At 35.8% G+C, this 25,150-nt stretch overlaps 3 protein-coding genes across 9 annotated transcripts; all 3 read right to left on the bottom strand.

The window, feature by feature from the left end:
- Positions 1-6,359: 6,359 nt before the first annotated feature.
- On the bottom strand, positions 6,360-7,109 carry LOC140176666 (uncharacterized). The gene has a single exon (XM_072208201.1). It carries the CDS (start codon positions 7,107-7,109, stop codon positions 6,360-6,362), a length of 750 nt encoding a protein of 249 aa, XP_072064302.1.
- A 222-nt stretch (positions 7,110-7,331) lies between these two features.
- LOC112729848 (uncharacterized) lies at positions 7,332-8,623 on the bottom strand. Its single transcript, XM_025779990.1, has 2 exons — positions 8,020-8,623; positions 7,332-7,933 (listed from the first exon to the last, which is right to left on the bottom strand). Exons 1-2 carry the CDS (start codon positions 8,621-8,623, stop codon positions 7,332-7,334), a joined length of 1,206 nt encoding a protein of 401 aa, XP_025635775.1.
- An 8,352-nt stretch (positions 8,624-16,975) lies between these two features.
- LOC112727162 (E3 ubiquitin ligase PQT3-like) lies at positions 16,976-24,314 on the bottom strand. 7 transcript variants are annotated; one of them, XM_072209050.1, is made up of 16 exons: positions 23,690-24,314; positions 23,383-23,564; positions 22,610-22,706; positions 22,313-22,397; positions 22,059-22,225; positions 21,656-21,732; positions 21,499-21,555; positions 21,229-21,385; positions 20,996-21,147; positions 20,637-20,801; positions 20,231-20,533; positions 20,092-20,133; positions 19,638-19,887; positions 19,435-19,557; positions 18,322-18,394; positions 16,976-17,581 (listed from the first exon to the last, which is right to left on the bottom strand). In XM_072209050.1, the coding sequence occupies exons 2-16, from the start codon at positions 23,546-23,548 to the stop codon at positions 17,561-17,563; spliced, it is 1,935 nt and encodes a 644-aa protein (XP_072065151.1). In that variant the 5' UTR covers positions 23,549-23,564; positions 23,690-24,314; the 3' UTR covers positions 16,976-17,560. The 7 variants fall into 7 exon arrangements, with proteins under 7 accessions (XP_072065151.1, XP_025632596.1, XP_029146511.1 ...); XM_025776811.2 differs by having other exon boundaries at positions 16,976-17,567; XM_029290678.2 differs by having other exon boundaries at positions 16,976-17,567; positions 23,383-23,568; positions 23,789-23,937.
- Between the last annotated feature and the right edge of the window lie 836 nt (positions 24,315-25,150).

Here is a 25,150-nt window from a genome sequence, read left to right as displayed (position 1 = left end):
ATTGCTGAAGAATCCATCTCAATACTTTCTTTATGCGCAAAAGAAAGAATTGAGAATATTATTCTGTAAATTATCATTTAGTGTAAGGCTTGACTGTGTGAGTGCATAAACAAGTCAAGTGTTCTTCATTGTATCCTATAAAAAATTTGCCAGTAACCCATTTTGCACACCATTGTATATTGGTGGAGGCGAATTAAGCCTAAAGCAAAGTGTGTGTAACACACGCCTTAAAGAATTGCGCTATTTGATTCACTATCCCCTTTCTCATAACTCACAGAACCAAGGGCCTCTACTGCCAAAGGTAGCTGTTCTTGCTTGCGAAATAGAGGTATTAACCGAGCTTATATGCTTTGAGGCTGATCGTCCAATCCTTGAATTCCGAGCTTTTCTTTCTGGTGTGACGTGAATAGCGCGAACAAATGAGGGGGGAGTGTACCTGCAAAGGCACTCCAAAGCTTAAGTCAGTATATTGTGTTATATCTTACTTGCCGAAGAAAATACTTTACCTGGCTTTTATATGGTCGACTGCTCGGCTGTTACGTCTCTAGTATTTAAAGTCGGTTACAAAAAGATAGGTAACGTCCCTTGATTACGTTACCGTTTTATCATCGGTTATGACGGAGCATTTATCTGACCGAGTTATGGCTCATGAATGGAGGAGCTATAACGGACCGTGCCGAGTTATAGCTCGTTTATGACGACCATATCATAGCCCCCAAGCTTGGCCTGTGGAGAGTTTTTAATGAAGCAGGTTGAGCTTCTTTAAGGAGTTATAACTCGGTTGGATAGGGTATCGAGTGAGCCCCCAGTTCAACTTACTTCATTAAAAAAGTATTGTTTGATATGACATGGGGAATCATGGCGTTGTTTTGGGGAGGAGAGAGAGAGTTTAATGGGAGCATTAAAGGCTTGTTGCCTTTCCAATGTAGTTTGTGGTTTTAGATTTTAATGGGAAATAGTTTCAGTATTCGAACCGTTTGGGTTACTGGTAGAAGTTAACTCTAGTTTCTTTTGGTGCTTGGGTTTTTCGATTTTGGTAACAGAATGAGCAAAAGAGGTATGTGCATGTTGTCTCTTTGCTTCTGAATTATTTTCTCTTTCAGAATGAGCAAAAGAGGTATGTGCATGTTGTCTCTTTGCTTCTGAATTATTTTCTCTTTCTCTTTTCTCTTCTTCTGTTCTTGTTCCCTTCTGCTGTTCTTGTTGTTGTGTTCTAATGGGGTTGGAGAAAGATAAAAAAGGTGAGATTGATTGGTCTTATGACTGGGTTGGTGAGGATGTGAAATTTCAAGTCTCTCTGTTTCGTGATGAATCTGCAGTGAAGGAGGTGAACTTAGCAAGAGTCATTAGGGCTGGTTCTGGGGTTCAGATTGAGTTGCTTTCATGTAGTAACGATGATAGGGTGTATCATCGAGGGCAGGGTTTCGAGTTCTTCTACATGCACAGCTGTGTGCTTGAGGAGTTGAGGGTGAAATTGCCATTTACAGAGTTTGAGTGCCAAGTTCTGAAACAGTTGAACTGTGCTCCGTCTTAACTTCATCCTAATGGCTGGGCGTTTCTGCGTTCCTTTGAGGTTTTGATGGAATATCTTGAGGAGACGCCAATGGTTGATTTGTTTTTTTCTTTATTTCAAGCAAATGGGGTGTGGAAGGGGGGTTGGATAAATTTCAATAGCACCCCTGGGTTTGCTATTTTTAGGTTGTATAAATCCTCGTTCAAGGATTTTAAAGAAATGTATCTTAAGGTTAGGAGTGTAGAAAATGAATTTTCTTTTTATGCTGATGAAAATCTGACCGAGAAATTTTCTTTGTTGTGGTGTTCAGAACCGCAAAATATACTCAGTCCTGAAGTCATTTCGCCGAGGAATGTGTGTTTGATTGAATTTTTGGTTGAGGGTATTGATCGTAAGGATCTAATATCTATGTATGAGTTACTCAAATGGGAAGATGATAAGGAGGCAATGATAAATTACCTAGGTGAGTTTGGGATATTTGTTATTTTTGTATTGACTTTGTATGGGTTTTTGATGTGTTCTTGTTTTTATATTGCAGGTGGGAAGTACCCTGGGGTCTCGGCTGCTTCTTTGAGGTCACGCTTCAAAAGTAAGAATTTGGAAAAGGAGGTTTTATCGTCGAACTGTGAGAAAGTGGCAACGCCTGGGGAGGTAGTTCAGCCTCGTCAGGGGCGTAGGAAGGTAATTGCGAGGAAGAGGAAGTCGGGGGGTGGTGGATTTGTCCGATGAGTCTAGTGGGAAGGAGGAAAGAGTGTCTCTGGATGAGATTCGGGCTTTTGTTGGGAATCAGAAAAAACTTCATGAGATGTCCGAGCTCAGTGAGGGTGTTTCTGTATGGGGGAAAGAGTATCCTTACATGGCTGTTGTAGACGAACATTGTCAATCTGAGGCTGATGTTTCTCTTGCAAAAGAGGTTGGTGAAGTAGCTATTGGGCAATATATGCAGGTAAGGTCTTCCCTTTGGTTTAGGTTTTTTCCTGGTTAGTTGGGTTTTATGTATTTTCTTTCCTTGTTGTTGTTATGTTTTGTAGGTTGTTGGGTTGAGGTTGGCCAGCTTGGGGCGGAGTCAGGAGCTGAGGCATAAGAAAGTGGTAGAGGAGAACGATGAACTTCTGGTGATGAAAGAAGAGTTAAGTAAGAGGAAGAGTGTTGTTTCTGAGCTGCAGAGTAAGTTGGCTGAAAGTGAAAAGTCGCTAAAGGAGACTAAGGATAGTTATGCTAAGGATGTTGAAGACTTGATGAAAAAGGAAGCTGATTTGGTGAGTATGGAAACTCGGCTGATTGATGTTACTGCTCGGCTGAAGGAGATGGAGAAGAAGAAAAGTGATGAAATTTTGGATTCGTTTGTAGAGGGTTTTGAAAGGGCGGCCTTACAAGCGAAGTTTATTGCTCCAGGTGTTGATTTTTCTGAGTTTGATCCTGGTAAGATCGTTCGAGATGGGAAGATGGTTGAGGATGATGGTGTTGCTGAAGATGAGGCAGAGAATATTTAGTATTTTAATGGAGTTTTGTTTTGGTGAAATGTTTTTATGTTTTGATGGATAATGTAATTGATTATACATTATTGACAGTAACTGTTTTGGAGGTCATTAATAGAGTTTGTTTGACCTTATCTATATTCGTTTTTGATTTGTGCTGAGTGGTTTGATCAGCATTTTGTGCGATTGATAGGAATTCAGTTAAGAGCATTCCATGTAGTGTTTGCCGAATATGCTTGATTTGAATGTTAGACGAAGACGTATGTCATTTTGAGATTTGACCATAGATGAAATCGTGTCAAGCATTGTTGATTGTAAAAGCAAACGTGATAATGTGATACAGTTTGTATAAAATGAGATAGATTCATTACATATAATAGAATTGGTAGTCCTTTGGTTACAAAGGCTCAGGTAGGCTAGCTTCGTTAAAACCTCTCCAAGCAAAACCCATTGGGAAAAAACTTGGTAGTAGGAAAAAGAGTACAAGCCTGTCCTGATGTTTAACTATAAAATTTCTTTAATGAGGAAATGTTCCAGGTGTTAGGTAGTATTGTACCATTCATGGATGCTAACCTATATGCTCCGTTGCCGAGGACTTCTATAACTCGGTAGGGGCCGTCCCAGTTTGCCACGAGCTTTCCATGGGATGGAGGTTGGCGCGCTGTTTCCGTCTTTCGAAGAACTAAGTCGCTGATTTGGAATGATCGATTTCTGACCGATTTGTTATGTCGTTGGGCGATTGCTTGCTGAGCCACGCGTTGTCGCAGTGTGGATGTTTCCCTTATTTCTTCGATGAGATCTAGCTCGGCTCGCCGGGCTTCATCCTGATTGCCGAGTTGAGTTCAGACCGAGCTGTGTGAGACTTCTAAGGGTATCATAGATTCAGAGCCATATACTAGGCGAAATGGAGTCTCTTTTGTTGATGACTGAGGTGTTGTGTTGTAACCCCAAAGGATTTCTGGTATTAGTTCGGTCCAAAGTCCTTTGGCATCATCTAACTTTTTCTTTAAAGCATGTAGTATGATCTTGTTCGCTGCTTCTGCTAGCCCGTTTGTCTGAGGATGTTCAACGGAGGAGAAATGCTGTTTGACTTTAAGGTTTTGCAAAAAGGATTGGAATTTATGGTCAGCAAACTGGAGACCATTGTTAGTGATGATATGATGGGGAATGCCGAAACGGCAAATAATATTCTTCCAAGTAAAGGAAATTACTTGTTGTGATGTGATTCTGGCTAAAGGTTGGGCTTCCAACCACTTTGAGAAGTAATCAATTGCAACCAATAAAAATTTTACCTGCCCCGGTGCCGTTGGGAATGGACTGAGGATGTCTAGCTCCCATTGATAGAAAGGCCAACTTACGTCGGAATAATGTAGTTGTTCAGCAGGGAGATGTATGAGTGGTGCATGTTTCTGACAGTTTTCACAAGTCTGAACTTTAGTCTTGCTGTCATGTTGTAAGGTTGGCCAAAAGAAACCTGTGCGGAATATTTTTGAGGCTAGGCTCCGAGCTCCTGTATGTGTTTCACAAATGCCCTCATGTGCTTCCGACAGGGCTAGGTCGGCTTCTTCTTTGTTGAGACATTTTAGTAGCGGCCGAGTATATCCTTGGCGGTATAAGGTTTCGTTGATCAATGTGAAGAACGATGCTTGTCTTCGGAATCTTTTTGTGCTGTCGACCTTATTTGGTATTTGACCTGTTTTTAGAGATTGTATGTAATCGTCTTGCCAACCATGTTCCTGTGTGACACTTAGTACATCTGTTAGACTTACACTTGGTGATGTAATAGTGGATTGGTGCAGTGTGGATAAGTCGGATTGTGTGCTTCCGAGTTTAGATAAGATATCGGCTCTTTGGTTTTGTTCTCGTGGGATGTGTTGAATTTCAAAATTTGAAAACTTTGAGATCAAATCTTTAACTAATAATAAATATTTAGAAAGGAGAGGATCCCTTACTTGGAAGTGGTCGTTTACCTATTGTACGACCAATAAGGAGTCACAGTATACCTTTAGAGTTGAAATGTGGAGGTCCAAGCAAAGGCGGAGTCCTGCAACGAGGGCCTCATATTCAGATTGATTGTTGCTAGCTTTGAATGTTAGGTGCAATGAATGTTCTAGAGTAAAGCCATCGTCGGACTGGAGACGTATTTCGGCGCCACAGCCCTCGGTGTTAGATGAGTCGTCGACGTATAAGCTCCATTATTTTGTATGATCGTCTTCTGAAGGAGTAGTTAGTTCTGCAATGAAGGCTGCTAAAAATTGGGACTTAATTGGTCCTCTTGATTGGTACCTTATGTCGAATTCTGACAATTCTATTGACCATTTAATAAGTCGTCCGGCAATTTCTGGTTTGTGTAACACTTGGCGTAATGGGTGATCGGTCTTGACATGGACAACATGATATTGGAAATAAGGTCGGAGTCTTCTTGCTGAGAAAACTAGTGCTAAAGCCAGCTTTTCAATTCTCGGGTAATTGAGCTCGGCATGCTGAAGAGTTTTGCTGACAAAGTATACTAGATGTTGAGTTTTGTTCCTTTCTGTAACAAGAGCAGAGCTTATAGCCCAATCAGTCACTGATAAATATAGGAATAAGTCTTCCCCTTGATGGGGGGGTTTTTGTAAGATCGGCGGTTGGGAGAGATTAGTTTTTAGTTTTTGAAAAGCTCTCTCGCAATCGTCATTCCAGTGAAATTTGTTTTTCTTTTTTATCGTTTGGAAAAAAGGAGTGGATTTTGAAGCTAGGCATGGAACAAATTTGGATAGTGCAGCGAGTCTGCCGGTGAGGCGTTGGACTTCCTTTACGGTTTTTGGGCTTGTCATTTCCAGGACTGCTCGGCATTTGTCTGGATTCGCCTCAATGCCCCTGTTCGTCAATAAGAAACCTAAAAATTTACCTCCCTGAACTGCGAAGGTGCACTTTTCTGGGTTTAGACGCATGTTGTAGTGGCGAATTTGCTCGAAAATCTCTGATAAGTCGTCGATATGGTTTTTTCCGAGCTGTGTCTTGGCGACCATGTCGTTGACATATACTTCGATGTTTCTGCCGATTTGTTTTGTGAAGACTTTGTCCATAAGTCGCTGGTAGGTTGCTCCTGCATTCTTTAGTCCAAAGGGCATAACTTTATAGCAGTAGTTACCGAATTTAGTGATAAATGTCGTTTTGTTTTGATTAGAGGGATGCATGAGGATTTGATTATAACCCGAATAAGCATCCATGAAACTCAAGGTATCATAACCGGAAGCATTATCTACCAAAGAATCTATGGATGGTAAAGGGTAAAAATCTTTCGGGCAGACTTTGTTTAAATCAGTAAAGTCGACGCACATGCGCCACTTACCGTTTTGTTTCCTTACCATTACCACATTTGCTAGCTAGGTAGTAAATCTGATTTCCTTGATGAACTCTGCATTGATCAGCTTTTGAGTTTCTTCTAATGATGCTTTTTTCTTTTCTTCGCCGAGGTTCCGTTTCTTCTGTTGTACCGGTCGTGCAGATGGGTTTATTGCTAATTTGTGGCTGATTATCTGTGGATCGATGCCGGGCATGTCAGAAGGTGTCCACGTGAAGAGGTCGGCTTGTGTTTGTAAAAAGGTGGTGATGGCTTGTAGTTCACCATCGTCGAGGGATGTACCTACATAAGTGAATTTGTTAGGATTATTATAAAAATATACTTTCTGTAAGTCTCCGGATGGTGTTGGTCGTTCCGAAAAGTCGGCTCGCGGATCAAGGTCGGCTAATGCCGAGTTGTTTGATGCGTGGTGTAGGTTGTTGACTTGTTGTTTGAAACGGGTTGGTAGCTTCATGCTGATGTTGTAGCATTGGCGCGCCTCTTTATGATCTCCATGGATTGTTACAACCTGGTTATGCTGCGAAGGGAACTTGACACACAGGTGAACTGTAGATACAATGGCACCGAACTTATTCAAAAAAGGTCGGCCTAGTATGAGGTTGTATGGGCTAAAGCAATCAACAACTAAATATTGAATATCACATGTTTTGGAAAGAGGATGCTCACCCAGTGTGGTTTGTAACCACACTGACCCCAATATTGGTACTTGCTCACCCAAGAATCCGACGAGGTCTCCTCCTGTTTGCTGGAGTGCGTTGTCGCTGAGCTTCATTTTTTGGAATGTTGTGTAAAATAGAACGTCGACGCGGCTTCCTGGATCCAGAAGTACTTTCCTTACCAATAGATCACCTAATTGAAGGGTGATGACTACAGGGTCGTCCAAGTTGTTTATGTTTGAATTGAAGTCGGCGTGTGTGAATGTCACTTGGGGATGTTGTGTTGTGAGAGTTGCTTCAGGAGGGGACCCATCTACCGAGCATATAGCTCGGTATGATCATTTTCTTGCCAAGCTTGATGATCCTCCGCCGGCGTATCCAGCTGAAATATAATTGATTATACCTCGGGGCTTTTCATATTGATTTGGTGTTGTCCTTTCTTTTCCTCGGTGTTGTTGTTCTGATGAATCTTCGTTCCTTGAAGGTGTGGAACATTTTTGAATGTGGCCGCCAATGTACTTGTCGATGTGACCTTGCCGAGCTAAACGTTCTAAAAGATCCTTTGCTACCACACAGTCATCAGTGGTGTGGCCGTGCTTCTGGTGGAAGGCACAATATTTAGATTTGTCTACGTTCTTTGTGTCTTGGTAGGTGCTGGCCTTTCTTGGTGGCTTGATGAGTTTGGAATTTAAAATTTTTTTGATGATGTCCTCTCGTTTAGTGTTAAACTGCGTGTAAGAATCAAAGCGAGGTGTTAGTTTAAAACCTTTCTTACTGTTCGGAGTTCTGTCATCGTCTCTGTAGTTCGGTTTGTCGGATTTCTGAGCTTGTCTGAGCTCCTCGATATCTATTTGGCCCTTGGCTTTCTCCCGGAACTCAGCAAGGGTTTTGGGCTTGGCTACCGCAATTATTTCCTGGAACTTCCCGGTCTGAGGCCGCTCTTGATTGCATGTAAATGGACTTTGGGATAGAGGTCGGGTATGCTGATGGCGACTTTTGTGAAGCGGGTCATGTAATCCTTCAGACTTTCATTTTGCCCTTGCTTGATTGTATTCAGATAGTCAGAATCATGCAGGTATTTTGCTGATCCGGCGAAGTGATCCTCAAAGAGCTTGGCCAGTTGCTGAAATCGCGAGATAGAACCTGCAGGCAAAGCACACAACCAATCAAGTGCAGGACCATCTAAATAATTCGGAAAACAGCGGCATAGAACAATATCTGATGCGTCGTTGACGATCATTATTGATCGGAACTTTTTGAGAAACTTCTTTGGGTCTCCGAGCCCATCATAAGGTGTGAGGGTTAGTGGCAAGGTGAATCTCTTTGGCAATTCGAAGGTCATCACTTCTTCTGTGAAGGGTCCCACAAGTTCGTCGGACTCTCCTTTGTCATCGTCGGGTTGAACTTTGTTGGCTCGAATAGTCTCCGAGACGTGTGATGGTTGAGAATGATGTTCATTATCCTCTGGTTGCTGATGATGAGTCTCGTCATGTTCTATCCGAACATGATTCAACTCGGCGATTTGAGCAGCCATTATTTGATTTTCATCGGCCATCCGTTGATTGGCTTGTTGTAGCTCAGCTATCATCCGCATAAGTTCGGATAGCGAAGGAGGTGGTACGTCAGCCATGGGCGTAAGCAGGGGTAATGGGACCAAAAGAAAAATTTGATTTCCTCGGCCCCACGGTGGGCGCGAATTGTTCTTGCTTGCGAAATAGAGGTATTAACCGAGCTTATACGCTTTGAGGCTGATCGTCCGATCCTTGAATTCCGAGCTTTTCTTTCTGGTGTGACGTGAATAGCGCGAACAAATGAGGGGGGAGTGTACCTGCAAAGGCACTCCAAAACTTAAGTCAGCATATTGTGTTATATCTTACTTGCCGAAGAAAATACTTTACCTGGCTTTTATATGGTCGACTGTTCGGCTGTTACGTCTCTAGTATTTAAAGTCGGTTACAAAAAGATAGGTAACGTCCCTTGATTATGTTACCGTTTTATCGTCGGTTATGACAGAGCATTTATCTGACCGAGTTATAGCTCATGAATGAAGGAGCTATAACGGACCGTGCCGAGTTATAACTCGTTTATGACGACCATATCAGTAGCCCTTTGCACTTTTTGACAAGTTGTTGACCAACCGATCCTAGAGTTGAATACTCCTTCGATGCAGTAGAAAAAAATACACGTTTCACAAAAAGTGACCAACAATCTTTATCTGACAATAAACCAAGCTTATATGCTGAAATAGTTTTCACTACATCGGCAACATTATCATTTCGAGTTGTTACAAGAACCTTGCTTCCCTTTTTCCCACGTTAAAAAGGTTTTTGAAGACTTTTCTAGCTTTTGGAATTATCAATCCACACATCATCCAAAACAATTAAGAATTTCTTCCTCATTAACTTATCCTTCAATCCAGTTTGAAGTAACTTAAATCATCCTCGTTACAAGAACTAGCACCTGCAGCTTTTATTAAGGTTTTTGTAACATTAACAATGTCAAATTGGTCGAAAACACATATCCATGCTCTAATGTCAAATTTATTTATTGTTATATCGATATATCTTATTATTATTTATCTATTTTTCAGTTATATTATTATTATTATTATTATTATTATTATTATTATTATTATTATTAATTAATTCTTTTTCTTGTATGCTAAGAAAATTATCCCACCAACTTTTTAATTGTCCTGTAAATCATTGGGTTAACATAATTGCTGCTTCTTTATTAGAAGCTCATCTTATAAGCAGTTGCAGCTATAGTCATATTACACATTTGATCCAAAATGACTTGTTCACTTAATCCATCTATATTCCATTTTACTAAGTCTGATCCTGTGAAACTGTTTTGTACTAATTGTGTTCTTTCTTCTAAACCTACATATACTGGTGATGGTCTAGAATAATAATTTCTTGTTTTAGGATAATCTCTTTTATGAGATATTTTATTTATTTCTAATTCTTCTTCCTTTTTTAATATATTAATCGTCATTTTTCCCAAACTAATACTTCTAAATTTTTCTTTTAATTCTTCAACTTCTGCTTCTACTTTAGATTTTAAATTAATGTTATCTAAGCTTTGTAATTTATATATAGGTTTTTATATAGGTTTTTCTACTTTAATGGTTTTTTTTCATATTTTCCATTCTTCCTAATTGATTTTTCATTATATCTAACATGATATTAGTAAAGTTTAATTGTTGATGTAATTTCTTAATCTCTTTTTTTTATGTTTCCTTCTGCATTGCTATTCTTATAGAGTGTTGCTTCTACTTCTAAATATTTTTCAACTGGTATTTTAATAGTTTCTTTAGGAGGATATTCAGATTCTATTATTGATCCTGAACTAGTTTTTCATACAATAGTCGATTTTGTTAAATGACATAATTTTTTATTGCCTTTAAAGTAATAATTAGCGTACCAGCTAAAGAAGTATAAATTAATTCTATTTTCTTTCATAAAATCATAGAATAGTCCTCTTAATCTAATAATTCCATTTTCGGAATAATTGGTAAAATACCAATCCCTTAATGGTTTATTATAATCAGCATTAAAATCTTGTCTTATCCATTCCTTATCAATCTCAAATGGTTCTTCCTTGATAATTACTGATAAACTTGTGATTCTATTGGATTGAATTCCGAAGGTGATTTATATACAGGAGTGGCTATATGAGGCCTTGTATTATTAATTCCTATAATATTATTCATATTTCCTATTGATGAATCTATAGAATTTCTATGATTAATAGTTTCAACATTATCGGGAGTTCTTAATGATTGGGATCTATTCATCCTAATTCTAATATCCGGTCATTCTCTTATTATTTCTCTTAATCTAGTGTTTTCTATTTGTGGTTCTTCAATAATATCAGGTAATACCCATTCTTCAGGCATTTTGCTTATTAATTGCTCATGTCTTAGCTTTCTAGGTGTTTGTATATTAAATCTTTTTAGATTGGCATGCATAATTATTGTTTCTTCTTTTAAAGATTGTCTTAATGCTTTAAAGTTATAATTAACCTTAGTAATTTTATAATATATTCTATAGATTATTTCAAATGGATCATATTTTTCATTTATGATTTTTTCATCAGATTGGACATGCAATTTTAAGGCTTGCCAAGTATATTCATTTTTCAGATTCATAGCATAATTCGGATAATAATTGAAGAAAACTGGTCCATCATGACAATTACTTTCTAATATTCCTAGTAGCGAATCACTAAAATTTTGAAATCTTGTATCTCTTAATGTCAATAATATAGGAACATTTATTCCTATTCTAAAATTTGGTTTTACTGCTACTTGTATTAATGCTATATGGATGAAGTTGTATCCTTTGTTACTATGTTCTTTTAGTTTATCTTCTTCTAAGATGGTAATAGTCCTATTATTACTTGTTTCCGATTTACAGTATTCTAACATATAAATTTCATAATCTCTTTCTTCCCAGAAATTTCTCTTTTTGTATACTTCATTTTTATTTATTATAGGTATATTCCAATTATGAAAACTTTCCTCTAACTTAGCTATTTCTAATTCATTTTTAGTTCCGGAGATTGATGCTTCATCATTATCTATTTTTACTACTAAAGAATTATTTTTTCCTAGATTTAAACTACTCATCGTTCTCAATAAACTAGCCATTTTATGGTTAGAACTTTGTGAGTTACGGGACCACCCTCGTTAACCAACGAATTCACTGCCTCACTAGGACTTACAACCGGACCACGATCTGGGCTGACCAGTGTATTAACAGTTTTTACTGCTACTTCAAAGTTTTAACTATAAAACTTTTTAGTTTATCAAGAAGACTTGTCACCAGATGCTACATCCATATTAATATATACCATTATTAAAAATTTTGTAGGAGATCCAAGTACTTTTAAAGATAGGATAGGAACCCAATTAATGAATTTAAGATGTCCAACCATGTCTGATTATAGATGGTATAAAGATGTCTTTATGTCAAAAGTTATGATAAGAGATTATGCACATGCACCTTTCTGGAAAGAAAGATTCGTAGCAGTTTTACCAAAATTATTCTCTAAAAAAGTATTACAAAAATTACAAACACAGTTTGGGACCAGATTCCCTATAACTCATTAACTTTTGGACAATTTCATAATATAATAGTACAAACAGGCATAGAAGTATGCACAGATACCAAGATACAACAAAAAATAAAATAAGAAACTATCATGGAAAAAGAGAACTTAGAACGTTTTGTTATCAATATGGAATAATCCCAGAAAAAGCACCCAGTGGTTAACATAAAATTAAAAAAAAATTCTATAAAAAACCTAAATATAATATAGATAAACCTCTTTATTATGAACAAAAACATTATAAAAAATTCTATAAAATCCCTAAAGGAAAACCTAAATCTTCTAATAAGAAAAAACAAGTAACATGTTGGAAATGTAAAAAATAAGGACAGTATGCTAATAAGTGTACAACAGAACAAAAAATAAATAAAATAAAAAATAAAGAAATTAAACATGCTTTGACAACTATATTAATCAATTTAGAATCAGAGGAAGAATCAATTTATGAGGACTCTTCTGAAATTGAAGATTATTTTATACAACAATTAGACCTTATGTCAGAAGAAGAAAGCTCAGAAAAAAATATTGAACAAAATGAGCAGAATAATTGTTTAAGAATAGGATTATGTAATTGTAAAAATTGTAAAAAAACCGTAAATGTTTTGACTAGAGACCAGACTTCTACTCTAATAAAAATAATTGACAGGTTAAAAGATACCCCATTAAGAGATGAATTCATAAACCAATTAGCTGAATTTGTTAAAAAAAAAGAAGTAAGCAGGAAATAAGACCAATAAAAATAAAAAAAATTTATAATCGGTTTAAAAATCCATAAGAAGAAGTCTCTCTTAATTCTCTTAAAGAGGAGATAAAAAAAGTTAAAGAGAGAAGTTTCAGAATTAAAATAACAAAATATTAATATGGACTATAGATTATTAAAAATAGAAGGAGAAAATATAATAAAAATCCAAAAACAAACTTTGCAAAATAATGTTAGTAAAACAGAAGAGACTAGTAACATAATAATTCTCGAGAATTATATTAACATGGGTCCAGAAAATTACATAAATATACTAACTTTATTAGTAAGCCAAAAGTGGTTTATTACGATAACCTTAATTGTAGGAGAAGAAAAATTTGATTTCATAGCTATGGTAGATTCAGGAGCTGATGTAAATTACACACAAGAAGGGTTAATACCTACAAAATATTATGAAAAAACTACAAAAAAAGTTCTAAAAGCAGAAAATGATAGAATGACTATAGATTATAAATTATCTAAAGCAAAAATTTGTAAAAATTGAGTATGTTTTGCCACTACATTCTTTTTGGCAAGAAATATATCTCATCAAGTCATATTAGAAAATCCTTTTACTATATTACTATATCCCATTAACCTCGACATCGACGGAATAACTTGTGTACACATTCCGAATCATCCTGTTCATTTTGAATTTCTCACTAAATCAAAACAACATGAACTCAATATGTTACAACATCTATCTACACAAGTTAATATTATAGAAAAAGAAACAAAACAAATTTAACTATTTAAACCAAGAGAAAATTTTACAACACCTACCAATCCAAATTAATGTTATAGAAAGAAAAACAAGACAAATTAACTATTTAAATCAAGAAGTTATATACAAAAGAATAGAAGAACAATTACAAACTCCTGAAATACAAAATAAAATAAAAGCAATTGAAGAAAAAATTAAGAAAGAATTATGTAGCCTAAACCCCAAAGCTTTTCAGCATAGAAAATTACATGAGATGTTTTTATCATGTGTAGATGGATTTAATGAAAAAGATATACCAACAAAGGCAAAATCAATATATATGAATAAAGAGTATCTAGAATATTGTAAAAAAGAAATACAAGAATATTTAGATAAGGAACTAATAAGGCCTTCGAAATCACCCTGGAGCTGTACAGGCTTCTGTATGATGAAAGTATCTGAAATAGAAAGAGGTGCTCCAAAATTAGTTATCAATTATAAGCCTCTTAAGAAAGTATTAAAATGGATTAGGTATCCCTTACCAAATAAAAGTGATTTAATTAAAAGATTAAATAAAGCAAATATCTTTTCAAAATTTGATTTAAAATCAGGATATTATCAAATTGCGGTAAAAGAGGAAGATAGATATAAAACAGCTTTTATAGTACCCTTTGGACATTATGAATGGAATGTAATGCCCCAAGGATTAAAAAATGCTCCAAGCGAGTTCCAAGAAATAATGAATAATATATTTTACCCGCATATAGAATTTACTATAGTATATCTTGATGACGTATTAGTATACTCAAAAGGAATAAATCAGCATATATATCATCTAAAAAAATTTATGAATATTATAAAAGAACAAGGATTAGTGTTATCAAAAAAGAAAATGAAAATTTTTATAACTAAAGTAAGGTTTTTAGGATATGAAATCTATCAAGAGACTATTATAGTACCTATTAAAAGAGCCATTGAATTTGCAGATAAATTCCCAAATGAAATAACTGACAAAAAACAATTACAAAGATTTTTGGGATGTTTAAATTATATGGCAGAATTTCTACTTGGAATAAGAGTCACATGCGAACCTCTTTATAAGAGACTAAGAAAAAATCCACCTCCATGGACAGAAGAAATAACTTCTATAATAATAAAAATAAAAAATGCGATAAAAGAAATACCCTGTATAATTATACTAGATCCATTGGTTAAATTAATTGTAGAAACAGATGCATCAGAATTAGGATATGGAGGAATTCTTAAACAAATACCTCCTAATAGCTCAAAAGAGCAAATAGTAAAATACCATTAAGGAATTTGGAACCAGCCTCAAAAGAATTATGCAACAGTTAGAAAAAAATACTTGCTATAGTATTATGTGTTTCAAAATTTCAGGAAGATTTATTTAATAAAATATTTATAATAAGATCTGATTGTAAAGCAGTTCTAAGTGTTTTGAAAAATGATGTAAAAAATCTGGTTTCAAAACAAATATTACAAGATGGCAAACTATTTTATCATATTTTTATTGTACTATTGAACATATAAAAGGAGAACTAAATTCACTCTCTGACTTTCTTACTAGAGAATTTTTGCAGGAAAAGAATGGATCAAAAATCAGCCTCCAGTGAAGATTATGGTCAATCCTTTGACCAAATAAAAGAAAGAAAATTACCTATTACTCCTGTACCAGCAAAACCATTATCATTAAAACCTATGACTATGTCACAGGTTGTAAAAGCATCATCATCATCATCACCATCTAAGAGTTCTTTAATTACTACTAATAATAAATTCACATTATTGCAACCATCAGACCTCTATAACACTCAACCATTGAAAGAACAGTTTCCTTAATATGAAAAACCCAATCCTATCATAATATTAACCATCGAAAAAGAGTGGTTCAAAAAAGATAGAAAAATTCTATACAAGACTATTTTCCCAAATACTTTCCATTATATTCCTATTACCCCTCAAAAAATTCAAAAATTCTATGAATTCATATTAGTAGACACTGGATCTATTGAATTGACACATTATAGAGATCCCAACACCAAGCAGCCCATTTATTCAAAAATAAAATCATGAAAATATTATCTCTACAAGAGTGGAAATTACCCCCATATCAATCTAAAAGCTTCTCTTTAAAATTTGAACCTCAGAGCTATACCTATTATGATTACCAAGAAGCATGAAATCATATCTTATTCCTATCACCAAGTCCCCATTCTTGGTTCATTTGGTTCAGAAAGAGGATATCATTGTAATTTTTCAAATGGTTCCAATCATGGTTCCAGAAAAAGGAGGTTGAGCAGTTTCGGAAGAATTACCAGGACTTGGAGGATTACATTGTTGAGGATACTGAATAGGTGTTTAGGATGCTGAAGCAACAAGTCGGAGTTATTACTCCCGACTTGGACCTATCCCCTCTTCATCCTGAGAAGGTTGTCGTTAATGGAGAGATAGTTTCTCCTCCTCGTCCCCAGACTGATTCCGAACTGAAGACAGCGGGGCAACGCATCATTGAATCCCCTCCCCTTGGGGTAGATATGACGACTTCTTCCGCAGCTCCCGAGGTGATTTCAGCTCCTAATGCCGAAGAGATCCCACCGACCCCTCCAACTTCTGCGGCCGGGCCAACCTCTTCCCCTGCCGATGACTCAAACCCCCTTCTTGGTCCCAAGTGATGATATTATTAAAGGCCCGACTTGTGGGTCCTTTTTATGAACTCTTTATATTTGTTTATATATTTTGCTAGTGGTTCCTTGACATTCGGTCCTTTTTATAGGATCTTTAACAACAATTTTTGTTTCGTTTGATCCTTTTTGGATAGAACCTTTAACAAAGTCGTCGTTTTATTATGCATGTGATGTTTTTGGTTTTGATGAAAACTTTTTTGAAGGCTTTTTAGTGTACTAGGTTTGTTTGTGAAGAACTCTTTCTGTTTCGAGCTTTATAAAGCTTTTTGAGAAAAACTTTTCATCAAATGAAAGAAAATTATCTGAGTTAGATAATTTTTCTACTGCCTAACGTGATTAGAGAAAAACTTTTCGTTAAGTAATCCTTTTGTTTTGGCAAGGTCTTTATGAAAAGCCCTTACCCTTGGTCCCTTTAAGGGGTTTTCGCGTCTCTTTGTTTTTCTTCGGCTGAATTTCTTACGTTCAATTTTGTTCGTTACTGTAATTTAAGTTATTCTTGCGATGCATTTTATACTACTCGGGATAACTGACTTTTAACTCGTTAGATACATCTCCAAGTCATTACGATCGACTTTTATAACCTATTTACACTGACTTGTACCTCGTCATTTTATCTTGCCAACCATGTAGGTTGGTCAATGAATTTTTGCGCTTTTCCGAGCTTAAATCAGTGCGTATCGTAGCAATGATAACTAGAAATTTTAAAGAAAGAGATAAAGAGATATAAAGAGAAATATTATTACTAATGTAATGTGACTTTACAAGGGTGCTCTTGCTACTAAGGGATTGAAATTTCTGCCCCTTAGCCCTCGCTGTGATGCCTCGTTAAAACCCCCTTCAGGAAAACCCTTTTTGGGAAAAAACCATGAAGTCGGGAAAAAGAGTACATCAGGGAGCGAGGTTCGCTTCTAAGTTCTAACTGTAATATCTCTTCGTATTGCAAGCGTGTCATGAACTTGGGAGCTCGGATCCTCCTTGGTCATTTCTTCCTCAGCGGGGAAGCTTATGCGGGAGAAAACACTGGCCATCTGTTTGCGGTCTGCAGCTGCAGATGATGGTGCAGTTGAGGAGGTTTTGGTGGTTCAGATGACATCCGGGAAGAGGATCCTGACCGGTGGTGGCGATGGTGGTGATGGCCTCTTTCTCGATCACGGTGGTCCCTCTGGTCACGATCATGATCATGGTCACGTTCACATTCCCGATTCCAATCCACATGGTAGTCAGCTTTTCTCTTGAGCAGTTTGTGTTTGTTTTTGTTTGGCGCGCAAGGTGACACACTCATCCTTGTTACCCTTGTTACAACTTCTAGACCCTGCATAATATAGACTAGAAGTTTACCTCTCAAAAGGCAGATCTATGACATGACAAGAATGACAAATAAAACATTTAACTGCCACAAAACAGACTAACAATATACTGACCCAAGCTTGTTTGTTTTATGTTCGAAAAATAAATAATGCAGTACAGACCATATATTAGTTATTAAAACCATATAGACAAAAATTAGGAATGTTAAATTTTAATCACTATACCCTGCCCTTATTAGTGGACAACAATTATCAACAGAACCCTTGCAACCAGGATAAAAGGCATAAATCTAAAGGTATCATAGGTCAAAGAATATCGAAAAACAATAGTCCATAAATGATCGCTAAAGAGACTCTGATTCTCTGAACTCAGAGAGAGCATATAAATTTAATCACATTACTGTTACCATCCAAGTGCAGCAATGCAACTCTAATCTAGTTATACCAATTCCCTTTTAATCAACTTTAAACCAACCGGTGGTTGTTGATTAGAGATATATGGTTCTGAGTGGGCACTGCTCCCTCAACCATTTATGACCAACAAGAATAGTACTCTGTAAAATAAGCAAGACTAACTGCTAAGACTACTATCCTCATTTAAGAAGCCAAAACAGTGAATGGTATCATCTAAAGCAATTACTGTTCAAGCTCAAGGTTCAAGTTTCTACCAAAATTTAGTGGGAAAAACCTAGAAAGGTAAATGATGCATACAAGTCCACAGATAAATAAAGGCAAAATAAGAGAACAAAAAGCACATACAGTTTTTGATTTCATAGGAACATCCCCAATACTGCTCGCTTCCCTACCAAAATCTCGATCTTTGGAGAAATCCCTATTTCATTAAAGAAACACTCCAATGATAAACAAAACAGAAATACCTCGAAAATAACCCACATAAAATTACAAGCAACAAGAACCACAATAACATTGGAAAATTTGGCAACAAAAAATTCATTAGACAACGTCAATAAAGAATAGATTATCTTGTAAACCAAAGCTTTTGCTAAGATTAACATGCGACCCTTGTCCTTTATTAACCCCGGAAAAAGGATAGCCGTACCCGCTACAAATCATAACTATTAGAAAGTAAAATTATGTTAAATCGTAAACAAAACAGAGTCAAAATACAGAAGAAATATGCAAAAGATCACATAGACGAGCAATCATGTCTAAAACAGATATAACTCAGTGGTAACAGACATTTCACTGTTAAGTTTAAATTCCATATATATTTATGGGATGACATAGGTGTCAGTTTAAATAAAATTACAGTGATCATAATCTAATTCATTTTTTGGAATATATCCAATGGCATAAATCCCTTATCCAGAAGTTCCGCCCTATTTAGAATTTCATTGCTTCGGTTTTTCCCCTTCATTTTAAGAGTTCCAACAATTATTGAATTCATCATAGAAGATTTTTTCTCTTGTTAAAGAGTCTATTCTTTTTCCATCATTTTTAGAGAAGTCGACAAATTGGGTGGCGCTCATAACTATTTATAGGATATATATTTTTCAATCCAACTATTGGATCACACTAACAAATAATAAAGATCATCTATAACACATTTTACCAAAATCAAACATTAACAAACATGTAATTGAAGACCTCTTTATCTATGTATATTTTGAACAAACATATTACATTATTTTCAAGTGCATAAAAGATATAACAAATGATTTTAGATTGACAAAATATTTTTAAGATGATCTATAATATATAAGTTTCTAATCCAACCGTTGATTTTTTAAAAAATTACACGAATAAAAAGTTGAACAATGAATATTTACTTAGATCGACACTAGTGTCAATTGATTATATATATATATATAAAATAAAATGAATCGCCATCCAGGAGTAATTCTGTTTTACCTATCAATCAGTTTCTCATTTTCACGCTTTCTCCAACGATCAGCTTTCCGAGCTTCAAACTCCTCTCTACTCATAACTGGAGGTGGAACATTCATCCCTATGCCATACTCAGCAGCAAGATCCCTAAACAATAATTTAGCTTTCTAAAATAGTAATTATCTAAATATGCAAGACAAATTTTGATAATAAAAAAAGGTATATACCTATGAGGTGGAACAACAGGCATCATGTAACCCTGCATGCCAAATGGATCATGAAGCAGACCACCTGCAAATGGCATGTCCAAGGGGCCCAGGCCATAACCCATCATTTGCATCGGGCCACCATATGGTCCCATAAATCCTTCCATACAAGGTTGCATGCCATTCCAGTATGAATTGTAACCAGGTGCTGGGCCCATTGGCATCATGTAGGTCTCAGCCCCAAGGTCGTGTGGGGTTTTCCACTGAAAATCTGCAAGAGATAAAAATAATTTGACATTGTTACAAATAACATAAATAGAGGTAAAAAAAAAAAAAAGACCTCTGTATTGTACTCCTCCCCCGAATGTTCAAGCAGCAATCCGGTTTGCAAAGTTTAATATAAAGGAAAAGTTACAGATACATGTCCAGATTTGAACATAAATATATAGATTCGAATGCAGGAGAGTAGATTTACCATTTGCAGGCAAATGGACTTTCTTCCTTTTTTTCTTCTTTCCTGCAAAGTTTAAAGTTGAAACTACAAATGAGATTGTGATCAAAGAAAATAAATTATTACATGTCTTACACAGGGTGAGATGAGCAATCTACATTACCTGCCTCAGCAGGAACCATTTTTTGCTGGACTTCCTCCTCAACCAACTGAGCACTCCCTTGTGAGGCTGGTTCCTTTACACTCATCGACTCATGTGTAGCTTCACTTACATCAGGCATTCTGGGCTTCACTTGCTCTGATGTTTGCAATGGAGCTGGAGCAGAAACTGTTTTTCTATCATCAACAGTTTCCGGTACATGTGTCATTCCTTCATGAACAAGTGAAACCTTTGGTTCTCCCTTAGATGCAGCCGATGAGGTTGGAGATGGAAGCTTCAGTTGTGGACAACGAGCAGACTCCATATCTAGAAAGGAGGAGAAAACAATTGCAATTTGCATGTTAGTTTCAATAAATTTTTAACCAAATAAAGTCCACGTAAGAGTCACATGATAAATAGTTTCAATAACCTTGAACTTGAAAGGTGCTCCCAGCGTTTTCAGCACTGCTATTGCCTGACTCCAATATACGATTAATAGTATCTCTTAGGGTCTTATTTGGTAAAAGATCATCTGCAAGAATATTTGTTGCACCACATATGCACATGGACTTGGAGATAACATAGTCCCTAATACCTGAAAAGAATTTTCAGAATGATATTTACAAAACTTCATCTGAGATGTTTGTACATTGGGAAGAAATGCTGAGGAGAGATTATATCATCTAAAGCATTCTTTACTTGCTTAATGAAGAATTATAAGCTTAAAAGCGTAAGTATTTACTCAAATTCTAAGAACCAGGACTTCTTCAGGAAGACAAAGAAACATACATTTGTCACAAAAGCTTTTAAAACAGCACTTGCTTGTCAGCACAGCATCTTTCATCACATCATTGCACAAGGGGCAGTGGAGCTCAGGTGGTAGATCCCCAACAGAACGTGTGGCGGAAGGTAAACCTTCTATTTCTTTCTCAAAAGCAGCCCTGTTTAGCAGGATTATGTGAGAAATACAATATTAGTCCTACATATGACAGAATGGAGACAAAGAACCAACATGTACTCACTCATTTGGCTTCAATACAGCTACTGAACCATTTGGTAGAGCATAGGAACCTTGTGGGTTCACCATCAGCATGGATCTCGGAATACCAGTAGGTTGTTTAACTCTCTTGATGTCATAATTTGGATCACCGTTTGTAGGGCAGTGCTGAATAAAATGGCCTACAAAAAAAGTTTAATAAGTAAGCTAAGCATAACCGACAATGCCATCCAACAATTTAAGCAGATTTAGCGCCCCTTTTTCTCCCTGATAATAATAAGAGTCTAGGAAATACCAGGAACCTTGCACCTGTGACATACATAGCCTTGAGGAGGTGTTTTCCGCTCCAGCCCTGCTCAGTAAGTGAATAAGCATTAGAACAGTAATATCAAAATCTGTATTCAAAGCAGGCAGTGACTCAAACTTGTATAGAATAGGAAAAGGAGACTCACCAAAACCACGACCACCCCCCATCCGTCCACCCATACCTCTTCCAAAACCTCTACCAGCACCAAAGTCCGATCCTTGACTGCATGCCAAAAGGAAACTTTAGATATGGCGAAGTCTAGAGTGACAATGATTTCACCAAAACAAAGCACATTTGGTATGTGAAATGAAATTTTCTGCAGAAATCCTTATGCAGGAATGATGGTAAATAAGAAACAACTGCTCCTCTAGTACAGGTGCTGATTCCAGAATGAGCAATCCCTTCCACCAGAGATTATTGACCATATTATTGCAGGTGAAAAAGAATACAAAGTTACTTATTAGTAATTCATATTCATATTTACAGTCATCATCCCTTTTTATGCTGATTCCAAGAATAAAGACAACTGAAGGAAAGTGGATACTCACCGTTGCCAATCCAAGGCAGGAGTATCAATCAAAGCCTTTATCCTACTTTCTTCATCAGCTTTGTTGGTTGGAGGAGCTTCAGGAATTAAGTTGCTTGATTGAATGGGTGGTACATCAGGAATCGCATACAAATCATTTCCAAATTCATCCCAATCTGAATCTTCTGGCTGTCATGTTATGAGAAGGTAAATAAAATAGGAATGAAGTGGAATTGTTTATTAAATAAAACGCATGGAAAGCAAAAAGGGACTTACATATTTTACAGCAGATGCATCTTCAGCTGGTAAGCTGCTGTTTTCAGGTTCGACTTCCATAGCCGTATTTTCCACCTTTTTTTGCCTGCAAAAGCCAAGGAAAGTAGCAACTCAACGCAGAATTTTTCTCACAAATCAAAAGGGTAGTTTCTTGGGAAAACTGTTTGACTACAACGTGAAGTATCAAGATGAGAATAGCAAGCCCATGACTACCCATTTCAAGAACCAACATGCATGATGCATGACAATAGTCCAAAAACCAACAACAGTAATAAGATTAAAGGTTAGAGATAATACTCTAGTTCAATAACAATTGGTAAACGTGGCCGACCAGGAACCCGACGAATTAACACCGAGGTATTTTTAGGAATCAGCATTGCTTCATCAAGATATTCTGAAATTCCAAAGAGACAGAGCAGCTATAAAACACTGAATATGCCATTCATCAAGGCAATTATATATATTAACTACCATGCTGCAAATCCTTCAAGGTTTGGGCGCTTGTAATTCCTACAACTAGCTTACAACCTCACTGGAACTCAAATTCTCAACACCCTGGCCTACATTCTAAGCATTTTAACTTTGAGGATTTCCTATTTTCTCGTTGTCTTTTCGTTTGATTTTTGCAATAGAAGAGGTGGAGGCCAATGTTAGTCAAATAAAAAACACTACAAAAACCAAGAATTTCATAGTAAAGTGATTCTCGTGTACTGACAGTGTAATCTTATATATTTATTAACCAATAGAATTGATGAGAATTGCCTATTTAACTGTCAATCACAACACAACAATTCCCTGATTTTTATTGGACATCAGTGTAAAACAACACTGTCAGTGCATGAAAATAAAACATCAAACTCAACTTCAACACCATGAACTCCTGAAAGCCAAGACTAGCAAAAATGTTTACTTTGAGAGGAACATGATAAACACCGAGAGTTTAACCACGAAAGCAATAGTTCCATATTTTAATTTTACAATTAACCCCCCAAACTCAGGGTATCGCCACCCAAACAACAGCTATCTTAATGAGAATTCAATAGTTTTAATTAAAAAGTCTCAGAACCAACCTTCATTGGTCTGGGCGTTGGTTACCACGAGATCAAAATCAGTACCCCTCCCTAAATGCTTGGATTCAAATATTTTTTCTTTCAATGTTCCAACAGAGATGAAAGGACCGTGCATGGGAATTGAATCATAATCTCTTGTACTCTTAAATTTATAATACACCGCCATCGTATATTTATTCTTTCTATCTAAAAAAAAAAAATTAAGATCAATGATAACAAAAATAAACGATGAATTAAAAGGGCCTATGAAATTCCAAAAATAGAATGGCCATTGACATTAAATAAATCAAAACAAAACAAACAGTACAATACTATATCCAAAGCTCTATTTCTTTTTTCTTCTTTTCTCTGTTTTTGTCCTCCACTTGCAAATTACTAGGGTTAAGATCGATCAAATCGAACTCACAAGCTGAGGCTGAGGCTGAGAGCACGAACACTACTAGAATTCTCTTCTGCCAGCAAAAATCAACGCGGAATCTTGAACTTCTTCACAAAATTCCGTTACGCATTCAGAATATACGATCCAAGAGAAGAATCTCCGTCGAAGCCCTCTATGGAAACAGATACAACCTTAGCACCGGCACAGCGACAGTTAGGAGCTGAGCGATGCAATCGTCGAATCGATAGCAGGAAGAACAGCAACAATTTCCGACGGTCGCGCTTCGACAACCGACCCAACTCGGGAAGAACGTGAAGGAGGCGAAACTGCGAACTCGGATTTGGACGAGCCTCTGCGATCGAAACTCTCGAATGAGAGAATCACGAACAACTCCGCGTGCGGTTGAAGGAGAAGGGGAGAATGATTAATTAGGGTTAGGGTTAGAGTTCGGAAAAGTTTGGCTTTGAGGTGTGGAAAGAGAAGAGCATAAGTGTAGAAAGAATGCAAGGAGATGAAAGAAAAGCAATTTGGGATGGAAATTTTGGGGATTTCTGAAACAGAGGCCGAGAAATCGCCATATATATAGACCCTTCTATCCAGTGTTCAGGTACGCGTTCTTTGGACGCTCAGCTCTAGCATGACTAACGTCTTTTTAATTAATTTTTTTACAAACATTAAAGATTTTGTTTTAATATTACAAAAACAATAATATTTTCGGTATAAGTATTGAAAAAACAAAAATACTATTTTATTTTTAAAATTATTTAATTATATTAAAATTTAAAATTTGATGTTTATTTTAAAATATTAAAATTCCAGAAAGAGTTTATTTAAAAAAATTGCAATTGTTTAATATAATTTGACAAATATAGGTCGACAAATTTTTGTTAATAATAATTTTTTTAATAAATTAATTAAAGTAATTATTTGTTTAGAATTTTTTAAAATATTTATATTTTTCCTTTTATTAATATATCTTTTTAAAATTTAAAATATTTTAAGAATTATATATCAATAATGTATTTATTTATTTATTACAATAATTTAAATTAGAATGGATGGAAAAATAATTTAATTGATGTAATATAAATTTTATTATTTTGAATAAAATTAATTGGTCTAATAGAGAAGAAAGAAAAGAAATATAAAAAAATATTTAATTAAATTTGGTTATAAAAATAATTTGATCGTATAATATTTTTTATTTTTTATTATTTATTTTATTAGAAATGATAATAATATAAATAATAAAAAATATAAATATTTTTTAAAGTATATATCAATAAATAAATTATTTATTTAAAAGATATCTAAAATAAAAAATGACGAGAACATGTGATAAATTTGTAAGTATTTTATATAAAAAGATTTATATTAATATATTTACAA

This window comes from Arachis hypogaea, chromosome 12, assembly GCF_003086295.3.
Source record: "Arachis hypogaea cultivar Tifrunner chromosome 12, arahy.Tifrunner.gnm2.J5K5, whole genome shotgun sequence".
Classification (NCBI taxonomy): domain Eukaryota; kingdom Viridiplantae; phylum Streptophyta; class Magnoliopsida; order Fabales; family Fabaceae; genus Arachis; species Arachis hypogaea.
Note: the sequence above shows the minus strand (reverse complement) of the source record. Positions and strands in the feature narration are given on the sequence as shown.